The sequence below is a fragment of the Phoenix dactylifera genome, unplaced genomic scaffold (genome assembly GCF_009389715.1).
Source record: "Phoenix dactylifera cultivar Barhee BC4 unplaced genomic scaffold, palm_55x_up_171113_PBpolish2nd_filt_p 000085F, whole genome shotgun sequence".
In the NCBI taxonomy this organism is placed as follows: domain Eukaryota; kingdom Viridiplantae; phylum Streptophyta; class Magnoliopsida; order Arecales; family Arecaceae; genus Phoenix; species Phoenix dactylifera.
This window is the reverse complement of record NW_024067677.1, coordinates 1,636,319-1,661,304: the sequence shown is the minus strand read 5'-3', so window position 1 is coordinate 1,661,304 and position 24,986 is coordinate 1,636,319. Positions and strand designations below refer to the sequence as shown.

The following is a 24,986-nucleotide window of genomic DNA, read 5'->3' as shown; positions in this document are numbered from 1 at the left end:
GGCACTTAGTGGGGAGGAAAAAAAAAAACGAAGAATGAATGGAAGAAGACCATCGGGAGAAGCCAACCAACATGTCCGCTTGAACATCAATACAGCATGGTTGGAATCTGTCCAAGATAGAGCGCGCGAGTCCTTGCACAGAAAACCCCCTACTGGGCCAACCATTTTCAGAGTCCCCCCGACGTTGCGGCGTGGCAATGAGCTTGCCTACGAGCCAAAACTGGTCTCCATCGGGCCTTACCATCATGACAAGGAGGACTTGAAGGCCATGGAGGGACTCAAGTGGCGGCTACTGCACCACTACCTCTCCAAAGTTCCAAACGGGGGAAAAAACGAGGGCCTAACAAAGATAAAGGATTTGGAGAATCGGGCTCGGGATTGCTACTCGGAAGTGATCGATATGGGTAGCGATCAGTTTGTGGAGATGCTGCTACTTGATGGATGTTTCCTCGTTCAAATATTAAACAAGGATCTGCAAGCGGAGGAGCTCAGTTCGCTTGTCCACGGTAACTGGTGGTTCGATTTTAATATTTTTGTAGACCTGATGCTGCTAGAAAATCAACTTCCGTATTTCATTGTCCAGCACCTCCTCGAAACACTGGGGATGCCAGGGTGGGATAGCTCCCGCCTTCTGAATGCTGTCATCTATAGGTTCTATCAATTTGGATCACTGTGTCGGGAAGATCGAGATCCAGAGCTGCCGGCCGAAGGCTTCGATGTGGATCATTTACTCCACTTGTTCCACCGATGGATCCGGGGCTTCCCAAGATCAGACGTGTCCAGCACAACAAGCGACAGTAATGGATCAAGGACTACTTATTCTGCTTTATCCCTAATAATCGACAGGACTAGGGCTTGTCTCTCCAAGGTGTTGCCGTGCCGTAGCAATTCTTCGCTTTCAGGGAGAAGCCCTGGGGCCCTGCGCCCCATTACTAGACTTGCAGAGGCTGGAGTGAAAATCGAGGTGAAGTCAGCAAGTAGCTTTCTAGACATTACGTTCTGTGAGGATCAGGGGGTGTTGAAAATCCCGGCCATTAGTGTTGATGGGACCACGAACTCGTTTTTTGCAAACCTGATTGCTTTGGAGCAATGTAGCTGGAGACACGGGATGGATGTCACTGAATATACCGTGTTCATGGATGGCATCATCGACACCTCAAGAGATGTGGAGTTGCTCCACCGGGAAGGGATTATTCAACCGTATACTGTAGATGACGCGGACATTGCATCTCTCTTCAACAAATTAAGCAGACATGCTGTTTTCTCTCCCGGACGAAGCTACCTTGCGGATGTGTGCGAGGGCTTGAACACTTACTGCGAGTCGAGATGGCCTAGGTGGCGCGCCAAACTTGTGCACGACTATTTCAGCAATCCATGGACGATCATTTCATTAGTAGCAGCTGTCGTACTCCTTGGACTCACTATTCTCCAATCAGTCTACGCTATTTTAGATTACTACAAAAGGTGATCAGCCACGGTGGCTGTCATCCTCAGCATATCATGGCTAAGTGCTGAAAAGAAATTTGAATCCTGTTCTGTTTGCAAACGAGCAAAAGTCAATCCTGCTCTTCAGGATAGTGTGCTTTGTCATAGTGTTCGATTCTGATTATAGCTATTGTTGTTGCGTGTCTGGTTAAGTCTCTCGTATGATTTATGTGTTGAATCATGTTGCTATGTAGTGCAATACCTCGGCAACTCAAATCAATCAAGAAAAGTCACTCTGGTGCCTTACTAAATGAAGCAACAATTGAAGGGTAAGAGCTCTTTATTTTTGATTGAATACAACTCTCCAGGTACAAAACATTAGGCTATCAGATTCAGCCGTCCCTCAACTTGCGGTATGTCCATAAAAATTTGCTGTCAGCTGTCAACGAGATCGAATCACTACAGGAAAATGGTCTTTTCCCGACGCTTTTCTACCGACGCTAGGAGAAAGCGTCGGAAAAAAGTTCACCGCCCAAATATTTGCCGACGCTTTTATTAAGCGTCGGTAATTCTTAGGAATAGACGACGCTTATTAGCGTCGTCGTATATTCCGGCCTAAAACGACGCGTATAAGCGTCGTCAAAAGTCAAATTCACATCAAAACCAGTGGCCACCCCTCTCCTCCTCATTTTGCATCCCGATCGATCAAGCCCTAGCTCCTCTGGCTCCTCCTCCCTCCTCTCCGACGACGAGCGACCGACCGACCCTTGTCCTCTCCGGCGCCGAGCGACGTCCGACGCCAAGCTCCTCTCGTCCTCTCTCCTCTCCGGCGGCAAGCGACCATCCGCATCCTCCTCTCTCGTCTCCGGCACCGAGCGACCGGCCACCTACGACAAGCTCAAAAAGCGAAGAGGCTCCGGACCATCTACGACAAGCTCTGCTCGAAGGTTTCTCTGCCGATCAAATCGAACAGGCTCTCTCTGCTCTCAAGGTTATTTTTCTTTTCTCATGTACTTTTTTTTCTCTTCATATCACAAAATTCCCTTTCTCAACTTGGGGTTCAAGAAACACAAATTGGTTGATTATTCTGGTTGAAACACAAATTTATTGCAATTCAGTGCCTCGAATCTTTTTTTATTAATCATTTAGAAGTCACAGTCCCGGATCCAGTGAAACACAGTGTAGTTTCACTGTGTTTTTTATTGTGCTTCATCATATACCCCATGTATATGATGAACATTTGCATTATGTAGTTGAACAAATTTTACTATTTATTAATGATGAAAATATTTAACTGAATTCTTATTGCTATTATATGTTTGGTTTAAATTTTGGGTGTAATTGAAATATTGTTCGTTCTGTAAGACTCGTATGCTCTTTAAGAGTCATGCAGCTGTGTCACGTAGCCAACTTTGAGAGTGTGAGAAGCTGTTAGGGACAACGGAAGATACAACTTAAATAATGGATGTCACTCATGAATCCTTCATTAAAGAGTTTTCTGAAGTTTTCCAGCTCTCTTGATTCAGAGTAATCTCTGAATTGGACCTCCCTGAGGAAAGTTTGTTTACAGGGAAGTCATTTCTTCTGAAAGAGCACTCAATTTGAAAACAAACTGCATTGCTCCCACCTTCTTGATTAAATGACATAAATACTCCTCACAATTTTATGTAATGAATAGGCTGTATTTACAAGACTAAACATTTAAATCACAATTATAATAAAGGAGCTAAAAATGGATGGGCAGCACAGGGACATTGAAATATCACAGTCCCACATGTATGTGCATGTTTGTGTATGTTCATCAGTTGATTAGTATAGTAATGCATTAGTCATGCCTTTTATTTTTTACGGTATTTACCAGTACTTTTCTGAGAACTTGCATTGATAAGTGTTGAATATGGTCTTATTATAACTTCTGTAGCATGGTTTTATGATGTTGTTGTTGTTGTTTTGTGGACCTATTATTGTCAGTCTTCAATTTTTGACCTTGAATCTTCGAATATGGCATGCTTGTCGATATCTGTTGCAGGCAAGAAGTGCAGCAAGGCGCCCAAGACTCAAAGGCTTGTAACTCCCCTGACTCTCCATGATCTTATAAGACCAAGATCTTATACCTTGCATGCTTACTTGATGATCTGGCTTTCTTCTATTGTGGCACCGGTAGACCATGATTAATTGATGAACTTTTCAAATAATAAAACAACCAAATGATATTTAGAAAATATTGTTTAGCAATATGTACCAATAAAAATGTTGTGTAGACTGGCATCAATAAATTTACACATGATTTAAATTGTAAAGGTACAATATGTCTTTCATGGCTAGTTACAATATCAATAAAGTAACCGATCTAGCTGATACATCCTTTAGATCAAGAAAGTTTGTTGTCTTATATCATGTTCCTTAGTAAACATTCAGATCACATGATATTGGGTTTCTTTCAAATCACAGTAATAAGATTCTTTACCTTTTTAATATTGATTTGTGACACATGATCTTTTCCTTGACATTGATAGTGGATATTATCATTTCACCAAGATATTATCTTCTTCCCTTTCTTGCTAAATTCATCTCAGTGTGCTTGATTTGGTGACTTATTGCAGCTTGGTCAAAGGACAGCAAACGTTCTAAAAGATCTCTTTCTAGTACCTAAACCAGATTCCAAACGCATAATCACTTTTGCTAATCGGAGTGATTCAGATCACATAAGTTTTAGTAATTATGATATAAATATAGTTTATAATCTCATGTAAAGGTAACCTTCATAATATAGTAATTATGACAGGCTACTTAAACATGTCAATATTTTTCACTAAATATTTTGTTCAAAAATAATTAAATATTAAAGGCAAAGTTATAAACATCATGCACCCAGTACCAACATTCGTTTGGTAAGGGCACAAAGCATTAAACCAACCCTTGTTCCAAACAAACTCTTAGTCCAGCTGATTTGATATATAATTGCTGGACCAGTCCATTAGGGAACTGGTGCTACCCTTATGGAATAAAGTGCTTGCCTTGAGCATGTAGTGTAGCAGCTGCTATAGCATGTTTTTTCTTGATATATTCGGCAACTTTTACCCAAGTGCCACAGAGTCCCAATGAAGCTTAGTGTAGCAATTTTGGGTCAAAATCACTATGGCAGCTGCTATAGTAGGTGCAGCGACCACTTTTTGAGACAATGGGTGGAAGTAGAGAATGTAGTAGAGAATGTAGAACATGTTGTTGTGAAGAACCAGTACTTAAATAGAGGTCCATGGCAATGTAGAGACCAGTACAGTTGACTTATAATTTATGGAATGTAGTTTGTTTCTTTTTATGTTCAATTGCATGTGGTCATCTAAATGTAGTACTACTTTCATTCATAATATTATCATCAAAGTGTATAACTTGGAAAAACATTTGAAATCTTTTGGACTAGTGGAATGGGAACCCAAGAGAATCTTTTGAATCTTATGTCTTGAGAACTCTATGGAAATTAATAGGCTGCTCACTTTCATCTCGCGTACAACAAGACTTCGTTGTTTCAATTCTTTATGGATCTTCATCCAGGTACGGCAGCAGTTAGTAAGTGTTAGATTATAAACCAGGAGATGTTGAGCAACTAGTTTGATAGTTCAGGTTGATAGTTTGATAGTAAGTGTTAGATTATAAATGTGTTTGATTGATGGTGTTGATGATCCTATTTTTGTTTGTTAGCAGTTTAACATCAAGAGATCCGCAGCTAAAGATGGGAGGACCGGGTAGCAATATGAAATTTAGTATAAATTTATCATTTAACCAAATATTGATTCTTTTTTGTGCATACCAGGTAACAATATGCCCCGAGGGAGACGATTTAGAGATGTGGAGTTCCAGCATTCTCAGGTGGGATCTACTTCTGATCAGTTCCTGCAGTCCCAGCAGCCATGTGAGCACCAGCAGCACGAGTCAGGATCTCAGCGCGAGCCTCCTGCTGATTGCCCGGAGGATGAGCTCCGGATCCAGGGTAATTCGATTTAAAGTTCATATTTTATGTTCATATTTGTCTTCAACTTTTTAAGACATATTTTATTTAATTTTAATAGATGGACAAGGGACGGTGAGGACGAGACGGGGACCCACTCAAGCAAAGGATGTGTGGAAGCTTCCTCCGGGTGAGAAGATTATCATCCGATGCAACGAATTGGGGCAGCCCATCAATAGAGCTGGAAGTCTACTATCAAGCTTTTTAGGATCCGAGTGTTTAATGTACAGTACTTTAAACAGCCATCGTTGATAGGATCCGCGAGGCAGAGATAGCAAGTTCCAAGGCAACCCAATCTTCTAAAGCCAAATCCCTGGACAATAAATTTCACTTGCGGCTCGAGCACGGCTCGAGCATTAGAAACCAACAAATCAAATTGATTTAAGGACCACCTATATGAATTAGGTAGAATTATTGGGTCCAGCAACAATAATCCACTCGTTTGAGGCATCCGATCCCGAAGGAACCAGTCTAGCCTCCAATAAGAACGTAATTTAACTACCCATGCAGCATATGGTAAACTCAATATATGATAAAGACGTTCCAAATATTCTGTTCTTGTGCTCTCTGGTTCCTGGGGAGGAAAAGGTGTGCATAGTGTGTCGTTGGAGAAAATTTAAGGCCAGCATTAATTTTTTATATCTAGCCAAAAAAACTTTTAGATATCATGTCAACGATGAGCATCAACATCTTGTTGCAACTTCTGTTGAGGTATCTAACATTCCCAACTTCTTTTTTGGAGCAATACTATATAATGACACTAATTTCCCAAGCCACAAACAAAATCATCTTGAGCTTAAACTGGGCTGGGCATTGCCAATTATGGACGAAATTTACATTGATGAGAAGGGGCATTTAATAAATAATTAATTTGAAAAAGGTTATCACACTCCTTTACCCACATATATGCTCCGGCGCTGGAGCGGCACCAAGGACCATCCGTAAATGATCCAGCTTGTAATCGTGGACTGCACCATCTCTTCTTGTCAATTTGAATGGGTAATTGAGAGGGTAAAATAGTTGTATATATCTATCTAGTAGAATTACTCGAAGTATTTGCAAAATTCTATAACAAGTTTTGCTGATCTTGCTGGTATTGGTGGCATGTAGAGGCTTGTGCACCCTCAAACCCAGCCAAACAATGCACATGAACACCTCTCACCAGATGTGCAAATGTTCTAATGGCAATTAAAATCATGCTTTATGTCCCAGTCTTGTTTGAGGCATCCGATATTGGACCTGAGCCGAACCATTCTAGTCTCACATGTCTCATAAGACCGAAAATTAAACCACACACACAGCTTAATATAGCAAACCACATGTGATAGAAAGTTCCCAAATATCTTGGTCATTTGCTTTCTCGACAAGAAAATGGATATTTGCCATGGATGCTTTTGCTTATAAAGACAAATACATCAATATATTTCAGGTTTTTACCGGCAGTTCTATATTATTAGCTACAAAGTTCACCATCCGTGATTAAAAGGCTTAAATTGTGCTAGCAGATAATTGTAATCCATCAACAAAATTCTAGGTAGGTGCTAACGGATTTACATAACTATAGCTAGATATTGAAATGTACCAACAGACACCTCGATGTGTGGGTAAAACCCTGTGTTTCTGTTTATGGACTTGGATTTATCATGGGCATAATTCTTGGGCCACGTGTCCCAAAAATTTGACTCCGACCCTTTCACCACTCAAAGCCGCGCACCCCCAATTTTTTTTTACTACTCTCCTCTTTGATCCGATATAAGAGAAGTAAGAATTTTCTCAACTCGCTCAGCACGAATCTCTCAAAACAAAAATTAGAAAAAGATGGATAAATTTCAAAAATAAGATTTAGGTCCCCCTTTTCTTTCATTGACGAACCTAAAATTAAGGTATATAGCCTTTATTTATAATGGCAAGGTCCGCCCTTATATAATTCAAATAAGATTTCTCTTCCTAATTCTAATAGGAGTCTCTTTCCTAAAATAGATATGACTAGTAGAAATAAACTCGAAAAATCCATATTCTATAGAAGATAGATCTCAACTTCTACATCAATTTTGTTTTTTGTCTCTATGCTTGATTTTTCTCAGATTGGGAGATACGTTTGGTGAAAGTCTTTTCCAAACAGAAAACTTGCAGTTTGATCGATCCATTTCAAAGTCCAAACGATGGAATTTGGTTCTGATTGCTCCATATGGAAGTATGTAGTGCCATGTCATAGATATCAAAAAGTTAGCTAATTTCAAAAATGAAGATAATTTCAATCGAGAATTGTATGACCAAGTTATAGCCGTTCGAAAATTTGGCTTGTGACTTGGGTTCCGATGTAGTGGATCTTACTTTTGGACCCTATCCAGCCCTAATCATAGTTATCAAAGTAGTCAACATCAAGTCTAGTGATCTTTCTAGATCACTCTCCTTTGCTATGTGCACTTTGCTTTCCCTCATCGAATCCTTGAAGCTTGTACCCTTTGCTCGCTCTTCTCCTCCCCACCTCACCTTTGCCACCCGTGGATCACCCTCACAGAACTCTTCTCTTCTTCGCCACGTGCACTCCTCTTTGTCGGCCTTAATGGATCCCACTCTCCTTGTCCGAAGGCATCAACTCCCCCATACTTTGCTCTGCCACCCGAAACCAAAATGAGGGCTCCTCTTTCTCCCTTATATGCTTCACCTCTCCTATCTCCTTCTCCTCCTTCGCCAAAGCCATCTCCACCACCTCCGCCACCCCCTTACATCGCCATGAGAACCCTAGGTAAGAGGGCTCCTCCTTGTCCCCCGTCGGCTTCACATCCTTTATCTCCTTCTCCTCTTCCTTCATCCGAACCATCTCCACCACCTCTACCATCCCCTTACTCCACCACTGGAACCTAGGTGTGAGGGTTCCTCCTCCACCACCATCTTCACCTCCCCCATCTCCTTTTTCTCCAACGCCTCCACTCGAACCATCTGCATCACCTTGGCCACTCCCCTACTCTGCCATCGGAACCCTTGGTGTGAGGGCTTCTCTTTCTCCACTCCTGGCTTTGCCGCGCCTTAATCATTGGCCCCTGCTCTACCACCAACTCCGTTGTCTGAATTATCAGTCCATCATCTCTCCTTCTCCAACAACTCCTCCATCGCCGGCTTCGCCACCTTACTCACCATCTCCAACTTAATTTTTGAGGTACTATTTATTTTTGATATATTTTTTAGCATCTAAGGAGGATTTTGATGATAAGTCAGATTGTGATCTCGAATTCTTCATGTATGCATGTATTTTTCCAAATCTATCATGTGAATTAGTGTTGTTCAGTGTGTCTAAAGACTGCTCCATTGACTGATGACAACGTTAAAGAATACATTCTACGCTGACAAAGCAGTTCTTACATTTGTTTGTGGGAGTAGTTTCTATAGTTTAAAATGGCACTACTGTCCGTTTCTGATGAATTAGAAGACATTACTTAAACTAGCACAGTCCTTGCACATGCATACAGCACTTTTAACAAAGACAATCAAGCATTATAAGCATTATAACTCAAATGCATCTATATAAATCATTAATTATAGTTATCATGAGGCATGAAATCGAAGAATAGAACAATGAAGCACATTCATCCTTCTTCCAAAGAGGCCCTTCCTCAGTTTGCTCACACCATCAAAATTACTCCACTGTGCCATCACCTACATCTTAATCATATATTATCTATTCCCTTTACAAATATAATTAGTACTAATCCCTAGGGCGAGCCAGCCATAAAGAGCTAAGTGCCCGAAGGCGAGAGAAGTAGTCACTGATGGCCAGCAGTGCACGGGCTGCTTGACGGGTCGTTAATATGCGATGCATTTGATGCAAGGTCTGCTGCCGCAAAAGATCAGCCTAGGAAAAGAAGCATATTGTCATACAAATAGGGTTACGTCCGAAGACATGCAAGAAATCACTAGAAGAAATGCTAAAGATTTATATATACATACATATACACATGTAACGATTCTTAGCAAGTTCAAAATGAATATTATCAGAATTTTGAAAAATATTGCCTTGATAATATCTTTTATAACTTAAAGGACATCATTCACAAATGTCAGGAGAAAACAAGAAATTTAGAACATCTACAAAAATATCTAGAACTAACTTTTTGAAAGTTTATGACCCTTCTCTACATTTAGAGAGCAAAAAAAAATAGGATGTAAGAAAAGACATTTTGATTGTCAAGTATGCCTCATACCTGCCGAAGGAAGCTCTCTAGCGTCCCTAGCTTGCTCATAGCAATCGCCATCTGGCCCATGTAATTAGCAACATTATCAGAACCAGCAGATGGCCCAAGAGAAGCTGAAGCAAGGGTATCTGAAAGAGATTGCTGCAAGGCTTCCATTCCCTGAGACAAGGCATCCTCAGCCTGTTGGGATGACAGCTGAAGGTTACATAAACCCATCAACTGCTGATCTGTCAAAGGTTCAAGATGGTTTGCTAGTATCTGCAAATTTTTCAGAATAATCAACTTGACGTTCAAAGAACATCGACTTCTAGGATTCGTAATTCTAGTTTCTGTTTAAGAATACCCAAGAAATGGTTATTTTGCATATATGCTTACTAATATAGCTGACTGCATATTTACCCTCCAAAAATTACTATTTGCATACACAACCCTAAATCATCTTGCTTTTGTATAAATCTCTCTACTAGATTTTTTTTAATATATTAATAAATAACCATTTAAAGTAGAAAATGAGTCTCTTATCCTTTTGCATTGATACTGTTGAAAAATTTATATAAAATATTGCTCTTTTCAACACAAATTGAATGTTAAATTTTAAAGGCCTTAAAGTAAAAGGGTAATAGTGCCGAATGATGCTCAAAATGGTTTTTTATTAATTTTATTAGCCAAAATTTGATGATATAAGGATATATATATATATATATATATATATATATATATATATATGCAAATAGTGATTTTCAGACGATATATATGCAATAAGCTATATTTGCAATGGTAATATATGCTAAAAGCCTAAAAGAAATTCTAATAATTACCTTTAAAAGTTCAGATGATCTGAATCCCCCCAACCACATGAAACACCTCTCTGTAGGGGTTGTCCACATGCCTGAAAGCATGTGGAAGACATCAGACTTTGTACCGATGCTTTTGAGCCTAAAAACTTCATCATAATGTGTCATCACAGCATCAACATGAAGCCGCAGCTCATCATCACCCACATGAGCATTTAATGCTGACCTCAGTTCATTAATCTGACGTTGATGTTCATCAAGCCATCGGGCATACTCCATATCAAATGCCATGGCCCCTAAAGTAATTTCCAGTCTAAGTTACTTATGCGAGATAGTTTTATATATGTGTAGCAAGCAAATGCAGGTAGGGGTAAGAGATGGCAAGGCAATGAAAAGCCTCATAAGCATCAGGAATGAAATTTTGCTTTTACGTGATTGTAAACATCATCAACAAGCTCATGCATACTGTAATTGTGATGATGTTTATAACAAAAGATTGAAACGCTGCAATGTGATATTGTAAAAATGATGGAAGAGATTTGATTTTATCTGTTAATGCTACATTTAGATGTAAAAAGGCACCAATCCATGAAACTTGTCAGTTGTGAAGGTGAGACCATCATATGTGAACTATCTAGAGAACAGCAGAAGCGCATATGTTCGGAGTTTCTACAAAGTACTTGCAGAACCCATTCCCTATATCTCACTAGTCAATTATGATTACGATATCATTACATCTGAAATAGAGAAGACAAAACAAGCATACAAAGCAAAAGAACAGGAAAAAAGAAACAATATCTTTGGCTAGATTGGAAAAATGGCAGACAGACATAGTTTCTATCAAAGAGAAGCTGCAGCTCTTATAATTAGAGATGAGTACACAAAGGATCCCGATAATGTCAACACTACATCAAAAGGAAGAGCAGCAATTACTAAGAAAGGACCAGACGAATAAACTCTAGACTACCCACCTCCTGCTTTTGCAACTTTGTCTATAAACAAGTACATAATCTTTGAGTACCTCAGAATTATGTATTCTGATAGAAATGGTAAAGTGAAATTATGTAACTCTTTCAGCGGAAAGTAAATGCAACATGAAAAGGACAGAAGATGAGTGCATGATTATTTCCATGCTAACCATTACCGGACATGGAAAGTTAGTCGAAATAATGATCATTGAGGAGTATCTTTCAAGACTACCCAGTTAATCAAATGTAAAGACTTGAGAAGCAACTATGTTTCAGCCAGGGTGATTACATGACCCTGATGTCCAGTTAATCACAACATATATCTTTCTAGTCAGACTAAAACTAATAGCATACATAAGCCATCCCAAACAAAGGACATTCTTGGAGCTTCTCGAAGATGCCAAGCCAATAGAAAGGGACTGAATTGAAGGACGATTCCAGCAAGAAAGAAAACAATTGATACAGGTTTATGATTATGATGTAGGACAAAGGGTCATGTTTGTACCTGACCTTCCTCGGAATAAAATTTGGAAAATTAGCACAGAACTAATGAATTCAATAGTGCCTTTTTCTTATTTCCCTTCATCTACTTAGAGATTAGAGTGGACTTGAAACAGCTTATTTAGTTGCACCAACCACTTACACAGTGAGAGCTATGGTTAAATGCTTGTAACAGACAGTTTGACAATTTTGATTCCAAATTATTCTTTTTTTTCTATCTTCCCTCTTCTTCCCTTACCTTGTCCCCTGCTTTTAATCTCTGTAATTGGATTTGCAAATAAATAGATCTAAAACCAGGTTGACCATCATCTTTTCTCTAAGTCATTTCCTTTTAGTTGTGCTTTCTTTATCACCTTTTTTTCAAGTTGTAAATGGTTTCTAGAAACAGATATATGAAACACTTAACATACTGTAAACCAAACTATAGTCTCTAAATTCTCAGTTTTGCTTCCCTAATATTGGATAATCCATCCATCCATCTTTTCCCCTGTGCCAAGAATCCAAGAAATATGAATCTATACCCTATTTTTCAGAAGTTTCTCAACAAATAGTCTATATTATAAATTTGGGACAGCAAACCAGGAAAATTTTATTTCCCAGATTATCCTTAAAAACTTCTACTCCTTATAAAATGCTGAAAACCACTTCTCAAATCTAATTCTGGTTCTTTGAGACTGTAATTCGTTTCACTATAGTATCTCCAGTGAATCTGTCTCGAGGAGAGGGGGACAGGGGTACAGAGAGTGTGTGCGAGAGGAGGAGCCGGTGGGGAGGGAGGGAGGGATGGGGAGCTAGCGCACCTATAGTTCCATCAAATCTAAGTTTGACATTGAGTAAAGAAGTGTTGATCATGTGTTCTAGGCAGTTTATGGTTGTCAATGGAGGAATATTTAGGTTAAGTTCCTTAAATTTGACAGAGCAATAAATACCTTCCAACATCAAAAATTATAAAATTTGTCTTGTTAGTTTTCAAAATGAAAGTTAACACTTGGCAACAGACATTATACTTGAGTTTCAAGATTCGTGAATTTTGCAAGAGTTTAAAATTTTAACAGCAAAATCAATGAAATAGCAGTCTTATTCAGGGGTGCAAGTGTGCCAAGCCAAGCCAAGTATCAAAGCAGCTCATGCTTGGGTGCAAGTGTGCCAAGCCAAGCCAAGTATCAAAGTAGCTCATGCTTGGCTATGGTATGTTCATTAGGTAGCTGCTTGAGCTCAGCTCAGGCTCAAGCTGTTGTTAATAATAAAGATTTGAAACTAAATATGGTACCTTGAAAAGCCAAGACAAGCCAAGCCAAGGTACCATATTTAGCTCCGGCTCAAGCTTGAGCTCAAATAGCTAATTGTGGTACCTTGAAGAAAGATCTGAGTTGCAATGCCTTTATTTATACCAATAAGGTCTACCTGCAAAACCCAGGACAGATTCCTCTTCTAGTTAGAAGAGATCAAAACTTTCTGTAAATAGTCATGCCTAGTGGAAATGAGAATAAAAAAGCCAAAATCTCCCTAGAATTAGATCTTAACTCCTATATTCACTTTGTCTTTAGTCATTTCACCTAATTCTTCCTAGATTGTGAGCTATGCCTAGTCAAAATCTTACCCAAAAAGAAAACTTTCACTTTGATCGGCCCGTTTCAAGGCCTAAACATCATTATAGTACTCGTTCACTATGCACGACAAACCCTTTAAGGTCATCAAACCATCATAGTACTCTTCAAGACTCACGAGCTTCATGGTGATGCTTGATAAGAAAGTTATGCCCTGTAGAATATAAGATCCATGATCAAGTCCTAGATATGGTAGATCTTACTCCCAAAACCCATTGAGATCTATTGAGACTAGTGATCCTCATTCGTTGTTTGAGCACTCAATGTTGGAGGATAGGCTGAAGAAGAGAAAAGTATGATGAGGTAGGAATAGATATGGAGAAAAGATTTAGATGAAAGTCAACCGAACCGTCCCGAACCAAGCAGTTTGGCCCATGCTATATAGTACTGGAGGATAATCGGGACAATTCCCCTCGACTTGGAAATAGAACCAAACCGCATTGAACCGAGCAATTCGATGTGGTACCAATGCGAATAGGATGGTTCACACCGGTTCAGGCATGCATACCGCCTGCCTGACTCCAATAATTGGGGGCACTAAGCTCCCCCATGAGTTCTCAGCACGTTCCAACCCTCTTTGAACCCCTTTTAAAAAATCAAAAATCGGCCAGTTCTAGCCATTTCATGAATTTTACCCTGATTTTGGAACTACTTATATTTTCATTCAATAGGTAACTATTTATATTTTCATTCAATAGGTAACTATTTATATTAAAAAAATAAAATTTGAAATTTAAAATTAAAAAAATAAAATAAAATTCAAAAAATTATTATAAAATCAGAAGCATGTTTAGGAGTATGAATGCCACTCACCATAAAATTTTCGTACAATTTTATTCATATTTGGGCAGGATCATGTGAATAGTGATATAGAGCCAAATTTGAATAAAATTGTAAAATAACTGGCTTTCCACGCATGCCCACAGGCTGAGAAAAATATACGTAGCATCTATTGTGGGATGCTACATGAATGTAAAGTCAAAATAATTTTTAAATTATTTATTATTAATAATTATTTTTAAATAAAAAATAAAAAATAAAAAAATAAAAAAAATACAAAAATACAAAAAAATCGTACAATGCATAGGTGATTCAGAAGTATTTTCTGAAGTAGAAAATATTTTTTGCCACAAATTAAAATTTAAGTATTTTTCAAAAAATAATTAAATGAATATAAGCTGAAATAATAATAAATGCAGCATCCTTGTTGTGGTTCCACATTTTTTTGAATTAAAATAAAATTTCAAGATATTTTTAGTTAAATATTAAATTACTATAAAAAATAATTAAAATTATTTAATTAAGTAAAAAAAATAAAAAATCAGTATTGCAAGTGATTAATGTAGAAGATTTTACTGGACTAATTTGGTGAGTTTTTAATCCAAACATAATTTAACTAATTTTTAAATAATTAATTACTTAAATGCCAATTAATATAAAAATGTTTGGCATATCTTTGCTTCACCGGAAGGAATGGATCCATCCAGAAAGGAGCTAAAGCATGACATCGAGTAGGAACACAGTGGCATGCTCTCGAGTTAACACCACTGAAGGTGCAAATGGTGCAACATCGAGTTCAGAGAGCTACACACTTGGATTCATTGGGCTAGTTTTTACAAAAAATATTACCTCGTGCTCCGGAACTCCAACACTTCGGTTGAATAATTAAGGTGCAATCTTTTGAAACCGTAGCGTAGGCGAAACCTGGCAGCCCACGGGGTGAAATCCGTAGATCTACGAAGGAACGCCAAAAACGAAGGCAGCTTCTAGAGGAGTGAAAGAGGTAACGGAGTTACCACTTTCACGTAGGAGTGTTATAAGGGACGAGGGATAAGAAACCCGAATGGTTTCTTTTCCCGAAGCCGAAGAAAAAACTAAAACACAATTTCATTGATCATCAGTAGTAACAAGTACAAAATCAAGTTCTATGATTCTTGCTATTTGTGTACCCTGACGGTATCAAGGCTTCATGTACGAGGACCCCTTCAGGCTTCTCGAGCTCGATTATTCAGCATATATTCTCCTAGCTTAATGCAAAGCTTTCACATTCTCCCTGCTCAATGGCTTTAATCTTTATGAGGCTGACTCTCTAGCTCAGGCTGCTCATTTGTAGGCTACCTAGGTTGGGGGCATGGATCCTTCAATCGTAAGTCCTCTAAAATTGCAGCAATTATCTCGGCAATCGGTTGGTCATCGCTTTACCTCTAGTGTTCGCCTGCCCTAACTGGTGTTTTGCTAGTCATCAATATATCAATCGAGGTAGCCTTGTCTGATGAGAACCTCAAAATCATGTTTCAATTGTTGGCACTCAGTATTATGCTCATGATCTTTATGAAACTGATAGTATTTGCTCGTGTCTCTCGTCATGATAGGAGCTTTCATCCTTCGAGGCCAGCACAGGTAGCCCCAATCTCAGATCTTCATCTTCCCTTTGCTTGATAGAGAACCAACTAGCCGAGGTCTCCTTGCATCTTTTATTGCTGATGAAGTAACCAACAAAGTGGTGGCTCAGCTGGTCAAAGAATCCAATTGAGCTAGATCGAAGACTTGAGTACTAGAGCCGATCAGCTTTCTAGAGGGTCGTTGGAAAAGCTTGGCCCATCACGTCGTCAGCTGCTTCTTGCAATAGCATGAGAGCTCTATAACTCTCAAGATAGTCTATTGGATCTAAGGTGCCATCATAATGCTCGAACTGAGGTATCTTGAATTTCTTCAGCATGGGCTCCTCCATGATCTCTTTGGTAAAGAGAGGCTCATTCATCATCTCCAGATCGTTGCTTACCCTAGAATGCTTTCCCCTAAATACCTCGATCTTGTTTGTTTCCTCAATCTTGCGGTCGAGATGGACTTCCCACTTGGAGACCCTATCCAAGTCATGTGGGAAAGAGTCGACTGGACTATAGCCTATCTGGAAGAAAGAGCTAGAACGATTGCACCCTTGATTTCGCTCGGGAGGAGCGTGGCTACTGCCCTGCACCAAGCAATCTTGGTGGTTCGGCTGGCTAGCTAAAGAATTTGCAATCTGCAAATACTATAAGTTTGGCAATATTATGGTGAGGGCCTCTACTTGCTGGACAAGCAGGCTAAATTTCTCAATGTTGACAGCTCCCGGAGTCAAACTAAGGAGGCTAAGATCTATAAGGACTGCGTAGGGAGCCATTAGACTCCGGTTGAGTAGACGCTAGATGGTTATTTCTTTTGAGCTTCATGACTTATTTCGCCTTGTTTCCAATAGACAGTTCTAATTTGTTGTTGCTGATCTCCGAACTGTTGTGGATCACCTCTATCGATCTACAAAACAGCAACAGGTCAAAACTCACCGGGGTTGGCTTCGACTGGGCCCTCTGATGCTTAAGTCAAAAGGGATGTTTTGACTATGAGGAGAGAGGCGAATGAAAACCTCAGTATAGTGGTGTTATTGGTATTGAACCTTTCATGCAGGGATTTCAATCCAATATATAGCCACGGGGTCGGAATCTCCAAAGGGTTGTGTTGTAACGGACCGGAATCGTACAATAACTAGTAAGAGATGTCTGATAACCATCCAAGATTGCATCATAACTACCTTAAGATATGTTGTAACCATCCAGGATCGTGCTATAACTGTCTTGGCACATGCTATAACCATCCAGGTTCATTATTATGATCTTTAACTCTCTGCATGATCAAAGGAGAGCTTACCTGAAGGGAGCGCTAATGTCACTGTCTGGGATAAAAGGACTTAGGTCGGCTTGGGATAGTTGCTGAGCTGAATGGTTGTTCGTTCGAGCAGCAGAATTTTACATCGGACGATACATAACCTTGGAGGTTGGTTGCTTCAGATCTGCTCGGCCTAGCTCTCAGATTGGTTAGTGTGATCTTGATATGACTTTCTTAGAGAATTTGGAGTATGACAAGGGTCCATGTCGGTTGTAAGCTAAACTAATCCGGCTAAGCCACGTCATTAGGGTTATGTATTGCCATATCAAAAACAATATCTGAAAGACTCCAGAACCAAACAGACTCGAATTTCTTAGTTTCTAACTTTAACACTACAACAAACTCAACTATCAGCTCAGCCAATGGACACGATTGACTAGCTTTGTCTTAGCATTATCCCCAATAATCACTTCATGCTGACATGTTATAGAAGATGTGAACCGGAAGGATCACCAGACTTCCTGCCACTACGGGTAGGGCTGGACAGGGTTCAGAAGTGAGATCCACCGCATCAACAAGCTGAGTCACGAATCAAATTTTCGGAGGCCACAACTTAATCATACGACACCTGATTAAGATGATCTTTTTTTTTAATTAACTTTTTTGATATCTATGATATCGCACCCCTTGAAAGGTTGTGGCACACCTAGCGTTCAGGCTCAAATTCCATCATTTGAGCCCTAAAACGAGCTAATCAAATCAAAAAAACAAAATTCAAGAAAGACTTTAAGCAAACGTATCTTCCAATGAAAGAAGGATGGAGCAATAGAAGGCAGCTTTGATGTAGAATTCGAGATCTAGCTCCTCTAAAATTTTAGCTTTTTTGAGTTTATTTCTACTAGTCATGTCTATTTTTGGAAAGTGAGTTCTATTAGAACTAGAACTCTAGAAGAGAAATTCAATCTGAATTATGCAAAGACATACCTCACCATTATAAATAGAGGATACGTAACTTCGTCTTAGGACCGTCGATGAAAGAAAAAGGGAGGTAAACCCTACTTTTCCAATTCTTTCATTTTTTTTAAATTTTCTTTTTAGAAATTTGAGTTAAGTGGGCTAAGAAAATTTTTTCTTCTCCCTGATCGAATCAAGTTGTTTCAGCCAACACTACTTATTGTAATACACTATGTGATAGTGTCGTCAAAGTTTGCTACCTATGTTCCTAGGTTTTCCTGCCGATGCGTTTTGGCCCTATTACCTAAGGGCCTGCCACTATCATGATTCATAAGCATGGCAACCAACTACATGCCTGCATCAACACTTGATTGCCTAATGATTACATAGTGTGCGGGCTGGCCAATGATCCACTACTTTAGACTAGCCTAGTAATTTTAGTAAAATTAATTTTGATATGACGACAAAATGACCCTCCATTTACAATTCTCTTGATTTTCTCCAAATATTAATTTATACAAAGTAGCATATCAAGTGCATAATCTAAAATAAGTCTATCTATCCATATATGTTGTTAATTGGATCATAACCACAATCAAATATTATCTTCCTTTTCCTCTTTGGTAATTTGAAATCTATATGTGAAACATTAACTTGCAATACTTACGGAAGTCCAAAGTTACTACAATAACTTAAATAACCTGAAAATAAGCCTTGCTCAGCATATTAACATACCCTTCAGTTGCTTGAATACAATCAATAAGAGATCAAAAACGACATAAACCTTAGGAGCTCATACTTACACAAGTGATTTTTGAAGAATGCATGCATATAATTGAATACAAATGAAGAAAAGAATTGCAAGGTATAGTCTACATTTTATGATATAATATTACTAATATTTTCTTAAATTTAAGTTGTTTGATATTGATATATTATGAATGTATTGTAGAGTGCAAGATGTAGGAACAAACTATTTATTGGGTCCCAAGGTTTAAAATATTGATATTGAGACCTGTACTAGTATTTCATTGGGATGGTACGATACCAGGACAGTCAGTACCACCCCAACTCTAGAGATGGTCTTGTGTCTCAACGTGTATCAAGATTTTTTTTGTTTTTGTATCTTTTCATTTTTTAAGTTTTGTCAAAGTAAATTCTTAATGCATATTTTTTTGTTCTTTTCCATGTTCAAGTGGTTTTTGAGACAATGATAAGGTATATGGTGCCGATTATTGTTTCAACAATATTTAAAAGAATTACCGACAAATATAAGTGAAACGGCACCCTCCGTGGGTACTATATATATTTTTTCCTACCTAAATTGAAACCTTTTTTGTGGGATAATTTTAAATTGATCCCAATTTTGGGTCTAGGTTCCGGTGCTCCCGAACATGCCTAAAATTCATCCAAATGATGAAACAATTTAGTAGCACGTGCATAATAATAGTGCATATATGCTACAAATTTTCCTTCTGAATAACTACTTTGATCTAAAAATATAATTCTATAAAAATAAAATTTACAACATATTTGAATTTCATGCCAAATAGAAAAATCTGACATGAGTACCCTTTTTTTCCAACCAATTAGTGGCAAAAAGTAAATGGAGAGACCCGAAAGCAAAGCAAAAAAGAAAAAGAGAGCATGGGCCCCGCATGCTCTCTTTCTCCTTTTGCTTCAATGAGGTGACCTGGTCAGGCTGCACTTGGTACCAACAGAACTAACCTTGCTATCAGCCTGAACAATTGGTTTCAGCCAGGCCGGGCAGGATGTCTTGATCAAGTCAAGGATCAGTGTCCCACACCATACCAATCTTGTTTTCCTGTTGGAACAGTATGGTAACAATACCATCCCTATTTTGGCAGGTCCTGAAGCATTGCTTAATCCTCTTTCTTTGCAGTTATGTTAATGTGCTTAAACATTTTTTTTTGCATTGCAACCAAAATGTTCACTAGAGAAATATCAAATATGACCAAGCAGATATTAACATAAACACAAGGCCAAGGATTACCAAAAAGGTCAGATACAATATAATGAGGACCTAGCCAGTGATTGTGGTTATTTTGTTGCGAAAATGAATCAAGCACTGTTAAGCAGCAAAAGTTGTATAGCACATTCATAAAATAGAAATTATTGTGATCAAAAGCAGTTACAGATCCAAACAAGTCCTAATAATTTCAGCAAACTATGAAAGAAAATTATTTGCCTAGGAAATTACCATTTCCACCAACTGGATAACTATGATCTCCCAAGAATCCACCTGCAATAAAGATCCCCTGCATAGTAGGAAGTGTATAGATTTCATCTTTGTTTCTTAGAAAAGCAATTCGACCAATTGGTGCTAAGCAACAAAGAAAAAGAAATAACACTCATCATGCCTGCTGTCGTGCTCGTTGAAGCTCCTGCTCAAGTTGTATCAACTTCAAACGGCTATTCTCTAGCTGCTGAACATATGCCTATATGATGTAGAAGCCTATCAATGATATGAATACATAGATACACATGCATGCAAACACACATGCGCACACCCACACATCTAATTGCAAATTGTCATTGATATATAATAAGTATAGAGTACTAAGAAAGAAACAAAGGAAAGAACATTTGTACGCAGTGTCCGCCAAGCCGACTGAACTGGTGTACCGGTGAGCTCCGGTACCGGTTGGAACTGATGCCGAACCGGAACCACCAAAAAAAAAAGCCGACGCACGCGCACGTCTGCGTTTTAGCCACTCTGTGGCATTAAATGCCCACATGGACTCGCGCTCGCGCGCGGTGCCGCATGGGCTCACTGCCCCGCGTGACGAACCGCAAGTGGGCGCAGGGAAACAATGCGAGCACGGGGAACCACGCGGGAGCGAGCTTCCCCGTGCGTGGAATCGCGCGCATGCACGAGCGATTCTCCGCCCGTGCGTGGGCACGCTGCCCTACGCATGGAAAGATTTTTTTCTTTTATTTTCTTTTTTTTCCTTCCCTACTTCCTCCTTCCTGAACTCTCTCCTCTCCTTTCTTCCCCTCTCCTCCTCTCTTCTCCTCTCTTTCCCCCCTTCTCCCACGAGCAAGGAAGAAACCATTGGGAGGGATGCGCGCGCATCAGTGTGCTCGGGAGGGGGTCGGCCCAAGGTATATCGAACAGTCTTCTTCTCCTCTTTTTCTTCTTCTTCCTCTTCTTTCTCTGCTTTCTTCCTCTTTCTTCCTTTCTCTTCTTTCCTCTGCTTTCTTCCTCTTTCTCTTCTTTCTTCTTTCCCCCTCAGTTCTGGCCCCGAACCGTTTTATGTGGCTGTACCGTACCGGTACGGTACATGCTGAACCGGCCGGTACGGGCCGGTTCAGCAGACTATGGTTGTATGATACTTGTACAGTGGAAGGAAAACAGGTGCAAAGGATATAGAAAAGACAAAAAAATAAGCATTATCAAATCAAAATGAATTCAGAAAATTAAGCCTCGTGCTGTCATTGGTATGCATCAAAAGCTAGTTGAATCCAAGTCATTTTTGGTCTCTGTGACTCTTTCCAAACCCTTCAACCTATGCTAATCTCATCTTCATGGGGCTTTTCAAAGTGTATGAGCAATCTGGAATGATCCATTATTTTTTATCATCTACACTTGCATACCCCAGCATTCCTATACCTTATTAGTTTCTTAATCTATGCTCCTAATTTTATGGCTGATCAACTTAGAAAATCTCATCATGATGGGGAAATTTTCACCCTCCTCGCTACCCAATATTCTTCTTTACATAAGGGGATCATATCATTGTAATTTAAGTTTGTTTACTAATCTACACATTCAACGATTGCATAACAAGATATAGCCACAGCTCTATTTCACTGACACTGGTTTAATCTTATTAGATCCATATTTGTGTACCTCCATTTTACAGAACAAGTCTAGATAGAAAAACCCATTTATTTAATAAATTTTGTTTGTTAATTCCAATTAAGAAATGTAACTCTCCCATTTTATAGCTGCACGGCTTGTATTCCATGTATTCTCTAGAAATTCTTGTATTAATTTCATGTTCCTCCCCTACTCCATGTATTAAAAATTTAAAATATTAGTTGTCACTACACATACAGATGTATGTTTGCATACACATATGCATACATGTACATATATAAAGGGTTAGAATACACAATAAGAATTAAATCTTAGGCAAGAGAGTTAATGATTCAAAATCAATGATGCTCCCACTCTAAATTTAACATCCACGTTGTTCGTCATAACCTACAAAACCAACGATACCCGAGGAAAGAAAGGTACGGGTTTTTATGGTCTACTTCATATGCATTATGGGGGTGGAAAAATGGAGTTTATGAATTTTTCTAGGGTTAACATGATTTTTTATTTATAGGAATTTTTATGAAATAAATCATAATTAATGTCGTTGATTTCTAGTGTGATGGCCTATCAGTCAAAATGAATTGTTAGATGTTTTACTTCATGCATAGATGCATGCATCTATAGAACAGATGTTAACTGCCATTCTAGAATAGCAGCCATCATCTAATGGTAATAATGGCAAATTGCAATCTAATGCTTTCACTGTTTAGGAAATAATCATTTTTATATCAATTTTCATTAATGTAAGTAGAGTATTAAACCAAAACCAAAGCTAACATTACAATATGTGAACAACAATTTGTCAAATATGCTAACATTTTAGTGTTGTAATCTGTTATCTGCTGATATAAAAGCTAATAGTGCCTATTAACAGCTACATTTTTGTTTGAAAATGAACTAACTAAAGGATGGAGTAGGCAAACAATGACCATTATTTTTTACCACCAGTCAGTAGTAGCAACCCGCAAAAGCCATTATAATAGCAAAGACAATTTTACTGAAAAGTTATCTTGCTTAATTGATCAAAGTTATTGAATGTTCAAGAATTGCCACTGGATATTTAATTGTTCAAGCATTCTCATGGTCTACAAAATTAGACGCCTAAAAATTGGTCTCCTTTCAAAAGCCTTCTCTTGGAATTTTCTCTTATCTCCATTGTTCAGACAATTATCATTGCTCAAATCTAATCTTGTAAACAAGTTATGCCAAATTATATAAGCTTCATACATACAATACTCTTAATAGGGTAAACAAGCACCTACATTGTATCACACTTTTCGTATATTGATTTGCTTGATTTATTAGTTTATTTTCTTAATCTAATTGTACATTTTTGCTTAATATTTCCTCACTTCTTTTTTGGAGTCACCTTTTTTTATTTCCAATATTGAATTAAAACTTTGGCTCCATCCTTCTACAAGACCCTCATACTCCATGAAGATGGATGTAACATTTGTTGTGAGAGAACAATGCAGGATTTTTACATGGCATGAAGTTTTCTCACCCTCCATGCCATATATGGAAGACGCTGCTACACTATGCCCTTTCATGAAGCCATTTCTATTACCATTGCCAATGTCTGATTTTCCTCCCCATGTAATTTCTAAAAAGACTACAAGGCCAACAATTAAGAATCTGAAATTTCCTCCACAACAAGCCCTAAAGTTCCTTGTGAAGCTTAAGATTATTTTCAATCTGTCTTCAAATGTACAAAGGAGTTGCCTTTGGAGTCAGATTTGGTATTTAACAGGGAAGAATGTGCATATGAAAGGAAGGATGATCTTTAGCCAAATGAAAGGCCTAAATAATAAATACATAAAGGTAACATATGGCAGCTAATAGAACTGCGTGACCTTTTCTCCTTCATCAATCATTTTTTTAATGTTCTAGGTTAATTTGGTTCACTCATGAGTACTAGGCCCGAGGATGAGCTCCATAAAACGTATACAACTAATGTAAATCAATTTTTATAAAACTGAAATATTCACAGAATATGCAGTAAGAAATGTTTAAAGTTTGAGATGAGATTAGGGTGCAAATTTGAGTTGCATCAAAATAGTCTAGGTTCTTCTATTGACAAAGCTAAAACTAGTATTAGTTGAATAAACAATCAAGTTCCTTTGTATTTCTGTTAACATCGAGATGGCTGAAGATAATGACTCATTACCAACTTGAACCCTAGCTAGCATCACATACAGGAATCTCCACTCCCAGAGGGGAAGGGCCATACTCTGAGAAACCAAAGGTGGTTGCATCAGACATTCATTCTTCCTGTTACTCTCCTTTGTTTATGTTTCGTCTTCAACAAATCTAGTTATCACCATAGTTAAAATAAGTTTCTTTATTAATTTTCACAACCCCAAAGGACTATCACTTCTATATACTAAAAAAAAAAGTTGAGAACAAAATACTGACAAAAGATGCATCAACAATAGTTCGCACTTTACTACTGCAATGAAACACGAACTAGCAATGACATGACAAACAACTAATCAAGCTCTACATTTTAACCACTAACACATGCCTTAAAACTTTATGAAAAAGAAAACGAAGAAAACTAACTTTTTTCCTCAAGCGGCTTTTCCGTGCAGCCTCGCGATTTTGAGCTAGCCTACGAAGTGTCTGCATGGAAGTTAATTGGAATCATTACTTCCATATCCATGCCCAAAAATACACAAATTAAAAAGACAGCACCTTATGTTCCCCTGTTTTCTCCCTTGACGCAGCAGACGAATCCAGACACACAACAGCCCCTTGTTGACTAGCTCCAACCTAAGACAAGACCACCAAACAAATCCAAAAGAATTAAGCAAGCCCAAAGTCCAATGCCTTGGAGGAAGGAGTCCAAAGTCCAAACAAGAGCACAGAAGCTCACCGCCTGATTCCCTTCATCGGCATCGACGTCAGTGGAGGTGTCTGTCCTCAGGCTGGTGACGACAACGCCAGAATCACCCCAGTTCTCGATTTGCCCCCTGGGGAAGGCCAACTTGCCCATGTCCATCCCCGCCCCGACCGCTGAGGCCGCCATGTCCAAACTTGCCATCCCCTGTTA

The 24,986-nt window shown here is 38.7% G+C and overlaps 2 protein-coding genes across 2 annotated transcripts; one reads left to right on the top strand and one right to left on the bottom strand.

The window, feature by feature from the left end:
* Positions 1–34: 34 nt before the first annotated feature.
* On the top strand, positions 35–1,640 carry LOC103699379 (UPF0481 protein At3g47200-like). The gene has a single exon (XM_008781402.3). It carries the CDS (start codon positions 35–37, stop codon positions 1,466–1,468), a length of 1,434 nt encoding a protein of 477 aa, XP_008779624.3. The 3' UTR covers positions 1,469–1,640.
* A 7,222-nt stretch (positions 1,641–8,862) lies between these two features.
* Positions 8,863–24,974, bottom strand: LOC103706198 (transcription factor TGA2.2-like). Its single transcript, XM_008790237.4, has 8 exons — positions 24,810–24,974; positions 24,629–24,706; positions 24,497–24,556; positions 20,469–20,546; positions 20,309–20,366; positions 10,443–10,714; positions 9,634–9,882; positions 8,863–9,284 (listed from the first exon to the last, which is right to left on the bottom strand). The coding sequence occupies exons 1-8, from the start codon at positions 24,960–24,962 to the stop codon at positions 9,138–9,140; spliced, it is 1,095 nt and encodes a 364-aa protein (XP_008788459.3). The 5' UTR covers positions 24,963–24,974; the 3' UTR covers positions 8,863–9,137.
* Between the last annotated feature and the right edge of the window lie 12 nt (positions 24,975–24,986).